Source organism: Hakea prostrata, chromosome 6 (genome assembly GCF_041222555.1).
Source record: "Hakea prostrata isolate BN-2017 chromosome 6, UWA_Hpros_2, whole genome shotgun sequence".
In the NCBI taxonomy this organism is placed as follows: domain Eukaryota; kingdom Viridiplantae; phylum Streptophyta; class Magnoliopsida; order Proteales; family Proteaceae; genus Hakea; species Hakea prostrata.
This window is the reverse complement of record NC_142605.1, coordinates 17,636,406-17,654,964: the sequence shown is the minus strand read 5'-3', so window position 1 is coordinate 17,654,964 and position 18,559 is coordinate 17,636,406. Positions and strand designations below refer to the sequence as shown.

Below are 18,559 nucleotides of genomic sequence, written 5' to 3'. Positions count from 1 at the left end.
GGGGTGCATCTGACATGGTGGTGCCTGTGGTGCCCACCGTTGGACACACATCACGTGAAATTCATTAAATTGTATCTGCTCAAAACGCCACGTTCGCATTTAACCAACTTAAGTGAAATAAAATTGGTTGTCTTTAAAATGAACCAACCATATTTTGAGCGGTTGGGATTTAACAGAATCCACGTGGCATGCATCCAACAATGAGCACACAGACGCCATCACGTTAAACACACCACACAAGTAAGATCCCGTCACTGTACAAGCTGCCCAAGAAGCTGTGACCACAGGAGTCGGTTAACGCGGAAACCAGTAGGTTATTCAAGACCTGTTCTTCCCAATTTCATGCCTTAAAACTAAAAAGTGTTAATGGAATTCAATGACTCAACTAAGTATGGAATATGGATCCAGCTGTACTTGATAAATCCCTTCAACTTAAATTACAACATTTGTCAATCACAATCCGTCCCTTCTTCTACAATGTTTCTTAGATATGATATTCTTCCACTTCAGTAGATACTAGGAAACTACCTTCCACATGTTACTTAGTGTCTCAAGTCCCCACTCAACCACCTTCTCTTTCTGTCTCTCTCTTACCCGCCCTCTGAATCTCAATACTTATATATAGCCATGACTGGGTTACAAAGATTACATTTCAACTCATCCCAATGATGCAGAGGAGCAGTTCTAGAAATGTAAGTAGTGGTGTGAGTTACAGAGTAATAAGAAAGAGGAAATGGGGGAAATGGATTTCAGAGATTCGTAAACCAGGAAAGAAGACTCATCTGGTTAGGAAGCTTTGAAAAACCAGAAATGGTAGTGATCACATACGATGTAAGCTTCATTGCAGTAGAGAGGACATGAAGCACGGCTTAATTTTCCAGAATTGGCAAATGAGTTACCTCGTCCAGCTAGTGCTTATATATATATATATATATATATATATATATATATATATATATATATATATATATATATATATATATATATATATATATAAAAAAAAAAAAATAAAAAAAAAAAAAAAAAAATAAATCAAACAAATAACAAGATAAACCAAAACCAACCTAAAACCAAACCAATGAATGATACATAATATATTATTCATGCAATTATACCAAACCCATTTATTATTATATAATATATTACATTTAATAGTAACCAAACAATTATTGTTTATCACTCACAACCTATTATCATAATTGAATATTCATAAATAGGTCATAAACATAAATATCAATTATGCCAAAGAGAGCCAAAGTAGTCCTTTGCTAGTTGTAGGTTCAGCTTTGTAAACAGGGATCGTAAATTGTGCGAGATACCGGCTAAGACTAAGAGGGCATTATCTCTTTCGTGCGAGATTGAGATTATTTGGCCTATTTCTGATCCCTTGGATTCCTGAGAGAGGTAATTTGGAATACTTGGCTATTACACATTCTTTTCTTCAATAATTTTCCTTTCCACCCACCCAAAAAAAAGTTCCTTCTACCTTAATTTTTATATTATTGCCTACTTAACAGATATCATAAAAGAAAATCTCTTTTATAATAGGGCAAATTACATATAGACCCCCTGCGTTTGCAATCAATTACATCTAGTACCCCTGAAAAAAAATCAATTACAAATGCCCCCTTACTGCTTCAGCAAAGTCCCATTAATAGCTTTCAATTCTTAACAGTAGGGAGCATCTGTAATTGATTTTTTTTCCGTAGTAGATGTAAATGGATACAAAAACAGCGGGTCTATATGTAATTTGCCCTTCATAATAACTTAAAAGTTCTTCGGTAATAGATAGACATAATAAATCCATTGCCAAGAATAGTTTTGATAGCCAATAGAAATAATGGACTCTCAGCCCCAACCCCATCCACGATCAATTCCAACCCCAAACCAAAATAGAGCATCGTCAAAGGGTAGCAGGCACAACATCGTCCTCAACTTGCAGACTTGCAGCAGCAAGAAGAAAAAGGAGGAAGCGGCACAATGCATTAGTGCAATCACAGAGTGAAAGAAGCAGTGCAGGTTCATCCAAAAACCCACCTAAGTTGATCAATCAAAAGATAGACAAGAGTATGCTCGATGCTCTTGACTCTATTCCAAAAGAAGATAAACTGCGGATGTCAACCATGCTTGACCAGCTTCAGATCTGTGGTTGTCTAAGAATGTACAATTAGATGTTGGGACATGTTTGACTGACTAATAGTCATGGTTGTCAAAGTGTCTGCCTAGGCGCGCCTAGGCAGCAAGTCGTTTTGTTTTGAACTGTTTAATTGACACCCAATCTGCAAAAGAACTCCAAAGCCCAAAATGACATAGAATGTGAAGCATAAGCCATACTCAACATCAAGAATCAATGAATCAGTAAATGCCTAGGCGGATGCTTTGACAACCATGATTTGATGAGATGAACTTATGTTTGTGCTCTTTTTTTGAATAATTTTTCATAATTATGATTCTTGAATGCTTTTTTTTTTTTTGATGAATGTGACTATTGAATATTTGTTTAGCTTATTATAGAAAGTAGTTGTATTGAAAAGTAGTTTAAAAGTAGTTGTATTGAAAAAAATTTACCCAACCACTTTGGTCGCCTTTATTGCCTCTTTATCACCTAATTGCCTAGGCATACCTCTAATCGCTTTGGTCGCCTTACCGCCTTGACAACCATGCTAATAGTTTCAGGTGGAACTCCCTTGACAGAAAAACAGGAGGCATGTATCTGCCAGCATAATTTTAGTTTGGCATAATTGCCACCTTGACAACCATGCTAATAGTTTCCGGTGGAGCCCACACTCAAATGTGGGTTGGCATAATTTTCACGAGGCTCAAACAAGAAGCAGCAACACTAGAGCAATTCCTCATGACTTCAGGAGAAACTAGTATCTCAAGGGTGCTTTTGACAAAAAGATTTATTTTAGTTTTTTATGACAGAATACTGTCTTCCTATGTTTCTATGGCCTCAGATGAAAATTTTGTCGCTAAGAGAGCTATTGGGATTGTTTGATTTTGTTTACTAGAAACCATGTAAAAATAGTAACCTGGAAAACGATTACAGGAACCATGTTCTCTCATGCACCATAAGAATGCAATGAAAAACCAAATCTGGAGCAGAAATTCTAAGGGAGCTTCATTACTAAATTAACTTGAAAGGCCATCTATGAAAGAAATATGATGTGAATAGGTGTGATGCTATATGGTTTGCTAATAATATCCTTATACATTCTTTTACATCTTGGATATATATTGTGGATGCTTTACATAATAGAGACAAGTTAGCATGCAAAGTATTTGGGTACAACCAATAAGCATTTTCTATTGAGTAGGTTTGAAAACAGTGATTGTTTATTCTTTTGTAGTATCACTTCCTTGATCTGGAAAGATATATATTCTTTATGCTAAAATGGTGGCAGCAGACCTCTAATGTAGCAGATGAACTATTTGGGTCTCTTACTTTTCAGGGAGATGAAGATAATACTGAGGTTGTGAGCAAACTAGCTTTTTAAGCAACCATTCACCATCTATGGAAAAAGAGGAATTCTACGATTTTCGAAGATACAACGAGATCGATGGATCAGGTTGTTGCAGCCATAAGGATGCCGATGATGACCTTCTGCACGTGTGTTATTTTTCAACTTAAGGGAAGACAAAATGGAAAATATCGGTTACTAAATGATTGTTGAGGTTGGAACGTTAGTTGGACTAATTCCTCCAGATGACGTTGGTTTCCTCAGTCCATCTTCTGTGGTAGCTTTGCTTAGTCATGGTTCCCACATCCCCGAAGATGACTAAGCTGCATCTTCTCTTTTTCTTCGTTTTTGTTCTTGTATTTTTCTTTTTTTACTTTCTTCTCTAGTTGATTTTTTTTTTTTTTTGGGGGGGGGGGGTGTTGTTGGGAGGGGGGTTTGTTTGGGGGGAGGGAGAGGAGGGTTTGTCAGGGGGAATGAATTTGGGAGAGTACTAGAGCAGTCTTTGGCTCCTAGTGTGAAAATGCTACCCATCCAAAGAGGAATTCAATATGTATTCATAATGATTGTAAGGAGATATGTATCAAATCTAACAACTACTTAGCCATCGACTTTCTAAACCAGAAGATGGATGGACCGTGGATGGTGCAAGTTCTCAAGTATGATTCTATGTTTGCCCACTTCTCCTCAATGCAAGGAATAGAAGTATGTTCGAAGCGAGTAGAATCAACTTCAGATTCTATTGCTTCTGTTCCAGATTCAGAGAATGAAACAATTTGCCCCCCTCCCCCACCACCAAGACTCACCCGACTGTGGACGATGCTAGCTCTCAAGAGTAGCATTCTACATTTGTCCACTCTCTTCATTGCAAGGAATATAGGTATGATGACTTGGAGCAGAATCAACCTACAGATTTTATGGCCTCTGTTCCAGCTTCAGAGAATGAGACTATTTGATACCCCAGGACTTTCCTAACAAGTTGAAGGACATTACCCAGAGGGATTCTGATTTAGATACCTTTTAAGTACCTTTTGTTTCAGTCACTTAGTGTGATTGGTAGCACTTATCCAGCTTCGGTAGGAAATCCTCCCCTCACTCTGAGGGTTAATAGAGGTGTTGCCTCTTTATATCATTTGTTCTCCCTCTAATAAACACCATTTACCCTATCCAAATAACAAGACCAATCCAGCAGTGTAAATGGTGTCAACTAGTTCAGTATAACCTTGTGTCTGTAATTAATAATAGAAAAAAATAGTTAGTATCCAAAAACGACCAACATATTTATTGGAATTGCATCACATATGTTGGCATCAAAAATTGAACTCTTGTATCTTTACATGAGATACCTCTAAATAGAGTCCATCCTGGTCAAAAACTTGGACCAAGCAATTGAAATAATGAGGACAATCCAGTCCTTTACACCAGAAAAATCTCCAACTTGCCAACCACTGCTGACTAGTGACTACTGATATGTCAGCAGCCAGCACACACAGCATGTTGCAACAAATCTTCTAAAAGGGCCAACATTTTGAACAGGCAACCAAAATCCAACAGTCCGTGAAAATACTCCCCCAGTGTTTGGTAGCTTAACTCAGTTTGCCCCCTCTCTTTTTTCCTCTTCCATTTATTCCCGATGCCATTAAAGATTTTGGGGACATTGTATATCTGTGAAGTATATGGGACTACCAAGTCATCGAATAATCATGCACATAACATATTCCACACTGATATGTGGTGCAAACTGCATTAGAACCAGTCATTTACCTCAAATCTATACAATTACTAGCCATTGTTTCTCAACTTGGATCATTTTCAATACAGGAATCTCTTGTATCAATGCCCTTAAAAGAATACTAACCTTGTATCGACGATAACGTGCCTCGTTATTTCCAAGAAATCTTTTAATGAATAAATCAGTCAGAAAGCCAGCAAGACCATCCAACAACCATTCTGCAATCAAACAACCATCCATACAGGAACCAGACAATTTTCTTGTTAGAACGACTTCAACAACAAGCAAAATTTCAACCACAAGACAGAAATCAGCAGATTCCAGATTCCAGAAACTTACCATCATTAGGTGATTCTGCAGTGATGTATACTCCAAACCACTGTCTAGCAAGGGCAAAAGCAAGCTTTATCCTTGTGTCTATGGTCTGTTTCAAAAGATCGTACAGAATTGTTACAGAAGTTCTCATTGGTAAAGTGGGTCAAAAACACACAATAAAGTAAAGTATTAATAAGAACAAATTCAATTAACTGGTCAATGTTCAAAATTCTGAAATGAAACAGTCAAGATAATTCAGTTTTCATGGACCTTATTCAGTTTTGGTGGACCTTGAAACATAATCACATGAAATACAAATGTTAGGATTTCAGTACCTGTAATGAGCCTAGGGACAGAGAGAAAATTGAGAATGAACAGAAGAGTGAGGAAGAGATGTATCGCAGGCTTAGAGCGATTGGGTTGGTTAGATCTCCCAGCGTAGGTCATAAATTTATTAATCTTTAGAATCTAAAAGATGACAGATATGCCCCTAATAAATATGGCAGCAATAAATAAGAAGAGAAAGAACACCTAACCAAAAGCGAAACTAGGACAGAAATACCCCTAGTGTCGCCTCTACCTTTCAAATGGTCCCCCCAGCTTGGAATAACAAAAACACATCAAGAAGCTTCATTTTAATTAAGCATAAGTAGCAACAGCAAAAGCTGATGGACACTGAAAGAACTTCACCTGGGAGATAATCTACAGCTACTTAAGTAAACAATCCCCATGTTGAATGAACCATCCAACAATGAGAATAATAAGCGGTAGTGAAGAGGAACCATATCCATTAAGTATGGCAACAAAAATAACAACATAGGCACTATCAAATAATGTTAGTAGTAGGAAGGATTCTCCACAAAAGAAGATAAAATGCATAGCTCAAACATCCACACAAGTGGGTAAAAAAAAATGCAAGCTCCAACGTCTACAGAAGTAGGTAGAAAGGTGCAACTCTAATGTCCACCCATAAGCTTTTCGTAAGATGGCAAGCAATAGGTGTTAGGTAGTAATTCTACTCAACCAAATGCATAAATAGATAGAGCCTCATTCAAAGGTCTTTATAAGTTAAATATGGGTTACAATGAACCAAATAGATAGGTAAAAGGAAGTATGGATTACAGCAGACCAAGTAGGTAGGTAAAGGACAATACATTTTACTGCAAACCAAGTAGGTAGATAAAAGGAAGTATGTATTACTGCAGACTAAATAGGTAGATAAAAGGCAATATGGGTTACTCCAACCAAGTAGGTAGGAGCATAGGAGGTATTGTAAAATACCAGCTTAGGATAAAAGTCTCCACAAATAATACTCTTCTAAAAGTCTTAGAGTGGATATAGAACAAGTCCCAAATGCTCCTCCTAAGTAGCGCATTACATGTGGAAAAATAATGACAACCACTCACCAACATCTCAGTGTCTCAACTGGGAACTGTTTGGGTACTTGAACGAATCATGTTAATTGAGGAAACCAGGTACAAGAACTTCCAATCATTACTCATATCAAACAAAGAGCAGTGCATTATTCACCAACTAAATTGATCAAGCAGCAGGAAGTTCTCATTCATCTTGTTTACAGCAGTAAGTTCTCACTCATCTTGTTTACAGGGCAACAGCTAAAGTAGAACTCATAACATAATAGTAGTAAAGCATGTAACAATAAGGGAAACATCAACCAATATTAAGGTGGTGAATGCATCAGAGGAAAAGCCGATAACCAGTAGTATTCCCAAAGATCCAAAAAAAATAAAAAGTTAACTTAGACTTAGAGAAAATTACCATAGCACTTTATTGTTCGCAAATCTCAATAACATCTGAGTATAAACAATCATGCAGCAACCAGAAGAATAGATTCTGGTAAATAGGGCAGCAGAACTAGTGATCCTTAATATCATATTCCATCTACCAAAAGAATAACACAATTGAAGCCGATTCTAGTAAACAGAGTGACAGGAAAAAACAGGGGAACAATAGTAATATTATTCAATCAATAACAGTTTTCTATTTATCAGAAAACAAGGGATTGCTGTTGGTTCTTGATAAATGGGAGGATTTGAAGAAAAACTGGCAGCATCACTCACAAGCATATGTAAAAAACTAGCAGCATTACTCACAAGCATATGTAACTATGTAAGACATCGCAGCAATAACTACCTCACTATAGTATTATATATTCATAGCAATTGCAGGAAGAAAAAAAATTCATTCCCAAAATAAGAGCAGCAGTCAATGCAGGGTATCAATAAGATTCATAATCCGCCAAACAAAGAGGAAGACACCTCAAGACTACGGTTGAAACTCAGACAAATGAAAAATAAAAATTGTTGGACCTTGTATCTTCAGTAAATCAAGAGCTGAACAAATAATGCCAAGAAGAATTTTGCTGGATCAATCTTCAATAGATCATGAACTGAATGAATAATGGCAGAAAACAACATTCATCCTCTAGGTCTTCAGTAGCAATATTAGATAGACAAAGATCACTTCCTAAATTGGAAAAGAAGGATCTTAATTACATGGATACAGCAGTGATTGCACCCCAGGTAGGTAATAAAAACTCAAAAGTTGATCAGTGACAAGAGAGCAGTCCCTAAGCTGATTATAGATGCTCTGACACCAAGTTAAGATTTATGTACCTGCAATCAACCTAGGGATCGAAAGAAAGTTGCAAAAGAACAAAGACAGAGGAAAAAATATTGAATGTTTAGAAAGGAGAGCCTGTGATTGGGTTGGGGTTAGATCTCCAATTGTAGTTCACATATTTATTAAGCTTTAGAATCTAAAAAAAGACAGATCTGCCTTAATAAATCTAGTGGCAGGATTACACAATAAATAAGGAGAGAAAAAGACTCCTAACCTAATGCGACACTAGGACAGAAATACCCCTTGTGTCACCTCTACCTCTTAAACAACAAATAATAATACAAATCATCAAATTTTGGCCAAAATAATAGAAGCAGCCTTTCCCATTTTCCATGCATTCGGTTAATTGTGTTAGGTCAATGGCTTGACTCGACTGTTGGCTGGATTTCATCTCCTTCCCTCTTTGCAGTCCATATAAATACCAGATTTCCAGGTTTGAAACAAGTTGAAATCAGCGAGATGAACCCAAATTAGAAAATCAGTCAAATAGCTAGAACACCTCAAATTGTTCAAAAACTTACAAATCTTTAAAGAATCAAACTTCTCTCAAATTCATCTAAAACTCCCACAAAGATTGCATTTAGAAATATGGGTTAAACCTTCAAGAGAAAGATGTCCGTGAGTCTTATCATCTATGTCCACCTCTTTTGTTACATTTGACCTTGATTGCCCATGGGCACAATAGGGTGTAAAACCAAACTAGCATTTTCAGTGTCCCTTCAATTATTCACAACAAATCATATTCATAAATGCGTTCTTTTGCAACTGATTATGAAACTCATTTTGAAGTATAGGGAGGTGGGTTTAAAGACGGAAAGAAAGAAAAAAGCTCAATGCGTGCCAGAGACTAATAAGGCACCACTCTAAGAATTCCTCCACTTTGGGCCCAGGAAATCAATCCTGAGGAGCAATGTGAAGGTCCTTTGGCTTCATCTCATCTCATAAGAGATTGATTAATTGACTGTGCAAGGCAGGAGACAAGAGGAAAAGTTTGATTCAGAGGGAGAAGAAAAGGCAGAAATTGGAACCGAAATATCGTTTGATTCATCGATCCTCACCTCTTTTATTATTCTTAAAATAAGCATCTCCTAATGAGTCACTTCCAAACAAATTGTCTTTCCTTCATTTATGGAGGTTTTTACCAAACTTTTTAGCATTTTGATAGATGTCACCCATTTAGATTTTGGCAGAGTCAAAAGCTAGCAGTCCTAACCCCATCAAAATCTCAAACCATGACAGCTTGTAACTGGTAAATTAAGAAAATGGAGTACCCAGTGTGTGCGATCACATCCTTGCGAGGCCTGAGAAGGGTCATAATATATGCAATGTTACCCTGCTTTCACGGAGGGACTATTTTCAAACTCAAACCCATGACTACCTCGTCACAAAGGAAACCTTACCATTGCACCGAGGTAAGTCAAGGTTGTAAAAATGTAAAAGCAAGTAAATGACACACTCAAGCAATAATATGAGTAGCATAAATCATCTGCCATCCGCAAAACATGTTAGAACTCTGTAGCATTTTGGTCACTCTTCATCTCGGACACTCATTACATATCATCCAAGCAAATCAGTATCAAAGGTTCCATTTTCTAATAGCTAGAGAGTGCTATTCTAGTGTTCCTCCTCGGCATTCAAAAGGCCAAAGCAACCACAAACCCATTGGCTTTTTCTCAAAAGCATTTTAAACCATCTGTTTGTAGATATTCCTCAGAAACATTAATAGCAATAGAACCAAAGCAGGCCCTGAAGACATTGCGTTGAGAAAACTCACGGAGTTTAGAATAATTAATAACAGATTGGAAAAGGTTTACAAAAATATGGAAATGTTCAATAATCTTTCCATAACACAGAAAAAGGCAACACCATAAACCCAAGATATCATCTTTCTTCAAAGAACTTCGTAACCCATAAAAAGAAGACATCCAATGCAAGATTTGAGCCTGAGGAACCAATCAAATGAACAATTATGGTGCAACTGATGATGATTGAGCAGCAAAACCTCAAATTGAAACTTCAATATACAACTATAGGTCATGCATGTACAAAATTTACCTCACAATACACAATTCTAGATCCAACACATAGTAATCACTTATCAATTTATCATTATGGTCATTCAGGAAAAAGAAAATGATGGCATGGTTCCTTGCTTTTCTAGATGAATTTACAGAAGAATGCATTGAACACATTCTCTAATAATCAAGATCCATCACCATGTATGGGCCAGGAAGTTGAACGGCCTGCCCATAAGAAGTATCCTAAGTATTATATTCATCAATCAACAATCAAGGTTCAAGAAGGTAAGTGTACCTGATCAATAACCTTCTCATCATATAGAACTTGGGCAGTAAATATGACCATTGAAGCTCCCAAACTCAATGAAGATATTGCAACTTCAGGAGCAATAAAAACCTGCTTGTATGACCCAAACGGAAATGACGCTGAAAGATACTCTTCATAATGGCTGCGAGGGGGAAAAAGAACAAACTTTTTAGGGGAAAGCATTTGCGCACAGGAGATTCAGCGCATCATTTCATCAGAATCGGCTGCTATGGTCATTGCGATGGGCATAAAAACTTGTGTCTTCAGGCCATGTTAAAATGTCAAATATTGCAAAAAAAATCAAAAAATGGGTAAACCTGAGATGTTAGAGTGCAACATAAATCATTGTGTCACCAAACACTTTGATCTTAATATATTTCCCCATCTCTTGACATCCGAACATAGTTAAAAGAACAAAGTAGAGATTTCAAAAGCAAGAAATATTTTTCTATGTCCTGATAGGAACTACCAGAGTAACTGAAAATAATAGGCCACTAAATGTATCTTGCAAGTTCTCATGAAACCAAACCTGAATGCAGTATGGAAGAACCCAACAGTATTCCGAAGCTTTGAAAGGTTATGTGGCAAGCACATGTGTGATACAACACCACCATGTCGGTCAGGAAGAATTTCAAACGGTGCAACTGCCAATGATATCCACCCAGCAGTAACAGGGACATCCAATCTATAAACATATGTTTTGCGAGGCGGATCATCCTTGCTCAAGACCTGCAAAAAACTATAAATACATAAACTGGAAGTAACAGAACAAAAGATAGACTGGAAATGGAATATCAAAGATATCCTTTGGGTGCCTAGTTACTTGAATATCTAATTCAAGGGAGGTTTCCTCCTCAAGACTGGCATTAGAAAAGGATGACACAAAAACAAGAAGAAGCCTTCTGTTAACTAACATTTAAGAAATGCGTCATCTGTCCCATAAAAACGTACAGTCACTAACTTAGAAGAACTAACAAAAGAAAAAGAAAGATCGAACTACATTTTTTTCATTATCAAACAAAAAGAAAGCAAAGAAGCATCATTTTGATATTAGGTTTTTGTTGGGTAAGAGTTAATAAATGATCTCACAATTATCTGCTGGTGCCAAGACCAGCTTTTCAGCTTATTTGGCAACAAAATCAGCATTATCCCAACTTAATGAGATCAGCTACATGAATCCCTAAAAAACAGAGAAAGGAGAACTAACTGAATGTAAGAGAAAAGAATATGACAAAGAGATGAAAAGTGCAAAATGAGAAATGGAAGTAAGAGGAAGGAGATACAACTCAGTAAGTCAGGAAACTCTCAGCTAGATGGGTCTGCAACATGGATCCTTGCCCTCCAATACGGCAATATGCCTCCCCCTGAGGACATACATGGTACAAGACCCAAATAATGTATAACAATCCTGAAAACCACCTTGTAATCATTTTAGGCCTGCCCTTGCTCTAATAGCTTTTAAAATTGGAATCAGATCACTCTTCTGTACTGAGGCATTCCGGAGATCGTTGAACATGGACAAACAACTTTGTAGCTCATCATTGATAATTGATTAGGGAAACACCCAAAATCACCCCTCACAATGCACATTCCTTATTTCATCCTACAAAAGTTTTGTGGCCATCCATCTTAAGTCTTAACATCCCATTCCCATCCCTACTGCACACAGCTTCTGTCACTTTGTAACTGCTGAACAATCTGCCCCATACATCATAGATCATAGCTGGCACTTCCTTTAAACTTTAAAGAAATAGATCGATCACACAACACTCTAGTCATGCATATCCATTTCACCGATCCCAATTTAATTATTTTTTAAACAACGTCATCCATGTCACCTTCTTTATTTATGGTTGACTCCAAATACCTACAAATACTCACTTTGTGATATTTTCTCTCCCCTCAATTTTCACCATGCCAGTATTCATCCTAGTGTGACTAAAGTTAAACCTTACATACTCCATGTCTGATTTATATCTCTTAAAGCCTCTTGTTTCCAGGGATGATCTCAACATCTCAATCTTATCTTAATCCTGCTTTTGTCTCGTCAACCAAAACTATATAATCAGCAAAGGGCATATAACATACACCCATGGTTCAAGAACTTGCTCTCGCCAGGGATCTTGCCCCTTCAAAAACCGAGATCTCGATCGAGTTGGAGAGATCTCCGTCAAGATATGGACTTATTTTTGGGCCAACTCGATGGCCCATCTCGGTGTGTTTTAAAGTCCAGGTTAGGCTCAAACTTGGTAGTTAGCCTAATTTAGGCCTTCTGAACACATTGGTGGCCTTAAATTTGTGAGAAAACAAACCTAAGGGTGAAACAGAAATGCTGCAAGATTTGGGAATGAAAGGTTATACAACATGTAACATAGAACCTTTAAAACATATAAATGAAAAGCAAAAGTATCAAATATATCAAATAACTTAAATGTCATTAGAATTCCATCCATATGAGTATCACAATCTTGACTCTCGAAAATAGAATAATAAAATTACACCCACTAGAAGTTCTATTTATAATTTCATAAGACAAGCATAGAATGGTTGATCTTCCTTTAGTGTTGTAAATGTGCTAGGAGTAGTTGCAGGTGAAAATCCAGCTGAAATCCACAAAAAATGAGGGAAATTGAGAGTTCCGGTGCGATGGCGAGCTAGGTGAGATCTTGACTGAGTTGTGGGAATCTTGCCCTTCATCTCATCTAATCTCACCATTTTGAAAAAGCGAGATATCTCACGAAGCATGCATACACCAAGGAGTTGGTTAATTCATCCAAGATAGAAGCACCAACAAGTGAGCACTGGGGGCTGGTCCCTAATGCAACACAATCATAATCCGAAATTTCTTGCCCGCTAACCTCACATGAGTAACCAAGCCCTCAGACAAATCGCTGAGACATTTATATAACTACTTGACGTTCCTATATGTACAAGAATCGCACACATCTTTAATCACATTATAACTACTTGACATTCCTATCTAAACTAGAACATATGGGACTAAGTGTTGCAGGGCTTTGTCAAAGGCTTTTTCTAGGTTAATAAAGCCCATCCAAAGATCCCTCTAGCCACCTCATATCCTCACATGAGCCTCTACAGACAAGCTTATAGGATACATAAGTTACGCCTCAACTATCAATTACCATCAAGGACCATGGCTAGTCATCTAACACTGATGAGATGACAGCCTCTTTCTTAACCTTATCCAACCCATCAGTAAATATCCAGAGTATGCAAATGTCCTCAACAAAGCTTCAAACTATAATTGCATACTATTAAAAGTCCTCTACACCTCTCCATCCACAAGACAACCAAGGGAGAAGTGTTGCCAATCCAAAGTATGATCTGCTATGGACCCATGGTAAGCTTGAGAGAGAGAGAGAGAGAGAGAGAGCAAAGGAAGGAGAAAGAGAAGATGAGAGGCTTTTCTAGATAAAATAATGTACTAACTTTAAAGAGTCAAAACAGTAGCCAAACAAATCCTGGGAAATAAAATTCTAGAATTGGCAGAAAAGTCACTAGTCCAAATCAGGCCCTGTGATGGACCAGATTTTTTGGAAGGGTTCTTCTTACAAGAGGAATGACCTTGCTGAAAATTTCAGCATGATGCACTGGATAGATCAACAGATAACAAGGAATCCTCGATTTACTTTAAATTACTTTCGAGTTCTTTAACTAATTTGCTAATTAGAGTAATATGTTGCCACTTTCAGAACTAATTTGAGACAACTAGGTAGAAGAAACTAAGATAATCTCAATTTGTGAATTGTGATAGAACACTATCTTTAGTACCTGAGCAAACATCCTTGATTATATCAAAAGGTCGATACCAAAAAGGCCATGGTTTAATTGCAGGGAATTGCAGTTCCTAAATGCTAAGCAATGGTAGTTAAAATATGTCATCTAATCGGGCAGATTTTAACTGGATGCACAAGAGGAGCATAGTTCTACAGCTCTTGCATCTGTCAATGATTACCTCAGGTTGAAGACTAATTATTGTCAATCGATCACTAAAGAACTTTTCAATTTCTTCACTAGAATAATTCAGCTGCACAAGTTCTACTTCGCTAGTCTTGTACCATACAGCAACCCACAATTTTCAAAGACAAAAGTTCATGCAACCTCAAATCTTTCTAGTATGATCATTGGGTGGTGGAAACCTCAAATCATTCACATGGCCTAACAACTCTTTATTTTGTGATAACTTGAGTGTTCACTCTATTATTTTGAATAAGTCAAACTTGTCTCCTTTCCTTGTTGCCTCCAATGACATTGCTATACTTAATTTGATTGATGAAGTTAAAATTTTCTAATTCTGATGACAAATGGATTTCTTCAATGGATTCTAATGGATCTTTCTCAACAATGTTGGCAAGCAAGGTCATCTCCCAAGCTAAATCTAATACCTCTGAAAACACTTTCATTCACTGGTGGATATTTTTTTGGAAGTTCAAGATTCATCCCAGGTTTAAGGGATTCCAGTCAACGCTATTGTTTCTCGGTGGACCTCGATCAATCACCATTGTAAGTTTTGTGGAAATTGTGTTGAATTCATCTGCCACTTTTTATTTTCATGTGACTGGACTAAGCATATCTAGGCTACAGTACCTTTGGGATTGAGAACTGAGATTACCTCTGACCATTCTCTCCTTCATTTGCTCCTATATCTACTCTCTGACCTAAGTCTAGATGGACAGTTGGACACTCCTTGCAGTGGATGTTTTCAATTATCATCATAACTTAGTTTTTCATTGGGTTGTGTTTGGTATTGTTCACCTGACACTTTATAGATACTTAATTGTGTTATTCTATGAATTGTGGAGTTACATTTATCCCCACCACCCTCTTGCTATGGGGTGGAAAATTTTAACACTCCCTCACATACCTATAATAACTTATGCTTCTATGATGATGTTGTCCCTAGTGTACACTCTGTTCATTCTAATATCTTAATGTTTGCAGGGGTTCATAATCCACGATTAAAAAAAATCTAGGTGGGATTTTGATATTTTTTTTGGGTGGATTCTTTACCAACATTAGCTTTGGATGGATAGCTCTGCTCACCTTTTGGACGCCGAGATTACCAGCATCTTGAAGGGGCCAGATCACACACTTCTCTTGTATCGTGTTGATGAAATATGGTGCATCAGGCAAAGCTGTTTTTTATCCTCCCCCAACCCCAAAACATCCACCTTGGGCTCTTGTGGTTGTTCCGATATGTGTTGATACCTTAAGAAAAGTAAAGGATGTGCCCTTTCACTCTCTTGAATGTTTAAAGGTTAAAAGTTTAGTGATTACTTATGGCCATGAAGGCTCTTGAGGGAAACTTACAGGATACTTGGAATAGTGTATTGGCCCAAAAACATTGTAATCTTCAGTTGTTTTAACAAATGAGTTTATCCTTTCGTTAAAAAAAAAGTGCTCAGGCAATGTTGATCAAGGAAGCACTAATATGGAGATTTATTTAGAACAGTGTAGCGGAATCTTCTAAATTGGAGATTTAGTTACAAGCAACTTTGTCAAGAAGAAGAGTCATCCCCTTCTCAAGGGATGCATTACCACAAGCACTTTGACAACAAAATCTAGTAGAATTCTTGCTTGGAACTGAATGCTTTTAGAACCACAATCACATCTTTTTTATTTTGGAATCAAGGCATTTAGGACTTGCAAGACAAAAAATCCACCCAAGTGATCGAAATAAACAAAATATAAAACCAGCAGTATATTCTAGATGGGATTCACCCAATTCCAGGTTGAACTAAGCAAAATACTTAAGGCAACTGGTTTGACTCTATAAGATAAACACAGCATTACATTTTAGACTGATGATTGGATTTCTTTAGTACACTTGAACAAGTGCCCAGATTCACAACTAAGTTGACTATTCTGTATATGAGGTTTTTTGCTTTGTTTGCTTATCTGAATACAACAATATGACTGAAACAATATTATAATGCTCTCAATACTGCCTGAAGTAACTTTATAACTCTCTCTTCTTTTCTTTTCTTTTTTCCCTTTTCTAATAAGAATTAATCATTTTGCAGTTCACAATAACATTATAATATATAATATTGTAGGTAGCTTAGCATTTCTCCAAGACGTTACACCCAGCACTACCTGCAAGTGCAGCAATCCAATTTTCATTCCTTCTATCCTTCTAATATCTCTCTGATCCCTTTTTCCCATCAAAATTTCAACAGAACTCAGAGGATGAAGTTAACATTCTAAGAGATGCCTCATACACATGAAAACAGTAGTGGGAGAACCCCCACCTCTGAAATGATTGCCCTTTCCCATCCAAGCCTATTATCATCTTCTATTTAATCAAAAGGGGAAATGTTCCCCAGGACACCAACATTCTGCCACCACGTGGAAGTAGTTTTTGTTATTTTCCCATGTTGATGATACCGTACTCCATGCTGCCACCGGTGTAACCCTCTGCCTAATCAAAATTTGGGGAAAAAAGAATAATAGGAAAACAGAATTCACGACCTACCATATGAGCTGACCAATCTCACCTGATAAAGTAAGCGACCATTACTGACAGCCACGAGATTCTGGGCCACCGTGAATTCCAGATCATAGCTGAACAAATTGTTAAGAAGAATTCCATAATAACTTTACACACGCAAAAAATCAAGTCAACTACGCAAAGCAAATGAGGCTATAGATTATTGAATGAAAGAACCAAATCACCTTACCAGCATCGTTGCGAACTGGAGTCCATGCAAGGGAACCAGCAACGTGCACGCCTAATCTGGTTATTAGTATGCAACACATTACTCGAAAAATGAATCCCTGAGTCTGCTTTCTCGACCCAATAATCAACCCGGACAAGTTTCAAATTCTGCACCCAATATCAACCTACATGAGAAACCACAAATGTGTGAAACTCTTCACAGCAACTTCCCATGTAAAGAACGAAAAGACATACAGTATATATATTCATCTAATACTCGCTACATGACGACAATAAGGGGGAGGGGTAAGAAACCTGTTTAGGTTCGCCAGAGTGTTGCATGCTGGTCTCGCCATTTGCCTGTTCCTCCGGCTCACTCACTATTTTTGCTGGTTTACAACATTTTATTAACAGATTCGAAGCCATTTCTCTGTCGAGAGACGACAAATACGTCGAACATGCAGCATCGGCAGCAAAAGTAGTGGATGAAACAAAGTGCCATCCTCGCTTGCCGTCCTCTGCTTGACAGAGTGGTGAGGATTCATATTCAGCTGGCTCTCCATCAACAGAGACCTTATCGATTTTCATGTGTTCTGCGTGTAATCCAACTATACCACTCTCCGGGATAGCAATTTTCAATTCCGTATACCTAGACAAGAAAAGTTGCAGTGAAACACTGGAAGTTGCCGTCCATAATGAAATTAAAGCTAAAACTGAAAGAAAAAAAAAATCGATGACATGAAGTTGATCTCACGAACTTACCCGTAAATCTGACCTTTGTCCATGTCGATAGACAGACATAGCTTCTGATGACGAACGACACCCCCTAAATTTTCAACTTTCTGGTCGTCGTTCTTCGATTTGCGAGGCTTCGCCATCTTAATCCGTACCTTTTCCCCCCTCTCAGGGACCCTAATCCACCAGGCTCTGCTTTGCCAGAAGCCACTCTACTCAGGGAGCTACCGCGCAAGGCGATGCCTTATTTATAGAAGCCCTTCCCGAGCTTATTGGCTGTTACGGTCCCTTCCGGTGTGGCCCCCAAGCACAAGCAGTCGAGGTGGGCTGTGGGCGCACCGTAAACTCAGTCTCTGTTGTCCTGATCTCGGCCTTTGATATGTTGACGTCGTCTTTATTCCAATCCGATGGATATAATTTCACCCGGATAAACCAAACCATTCCCCCAGTTGGGCCGTTGGCATTACCAATTATGATTGCATTTCAGGCTAGACCAACCAAACCAGATCGATAAACCGGTGGCCATAACCCTTCGAAGACTTGTAAGAGACTCACTAGCCTTTGAGTTCTAAGGTGTGCTCTTTACTCAATAGCCATTACCATGCCCAAACCTAGACCACCAATATAACTACATATTTTGGTATCCCAACAAGAATCTCGATGAAAACTAAA

At 37.7% G+C, this 18,559-nt stretch overlaps 1 protein-coding gene across 3 annotated transcripts in view; it reads right to left on the bottom strand.

Moving 5' to 3' along the window:
- TAF2 (TBP-associated factor 2) overlaps positions 1–18,092 on the bottom strand; it is a 67,408-nt gene extending 49,316 nt beyond the window's left edge. The window contains exons 1-8 of one of the 3 annotated variants that reach the window (XM_089159538.1): positions 17,915–18,092; positions 17,468–17,801; positions 17,175–17,320; positions 16,992–17,058; positions 11,003–11,202; positions 10,462–10,615; positions 5,530–5,614; positions 5,317–5,408 (exon numbers count right to left, since the gene is read on the bottom strand). In XM_089159538.1, coding sequence (XP_089015664.1) covers positions 5,317–5,408; positions 5,530–5,614; positions 10,462–10,615; positions 11,003–11,202; positions 16,992–17,058; positions 17,175–17,320; positions 17,468–17,801; positions 17,915–18,030 — 1,194 coding nt within the window. In that variant the 5' untranslated portion in view covers positions 18,031–18,092. Of the gene's footprint in view, positions 1–5,316; positions 5,409–5,529; positions 5,615–10,461; positions 10,616–11,002; positions 11,203–16,991; positions 17,059–17,169; positions 17,338–17,467; positions 17,802–17,914 lie in introns of those variants that run through there. The other 2 variants (XM_089159540.1, XM_089159539.1) reach the window with 2 other exon arrangements.
- Positions 18,093–18,559: the final 467 nt, after the last annotated feature.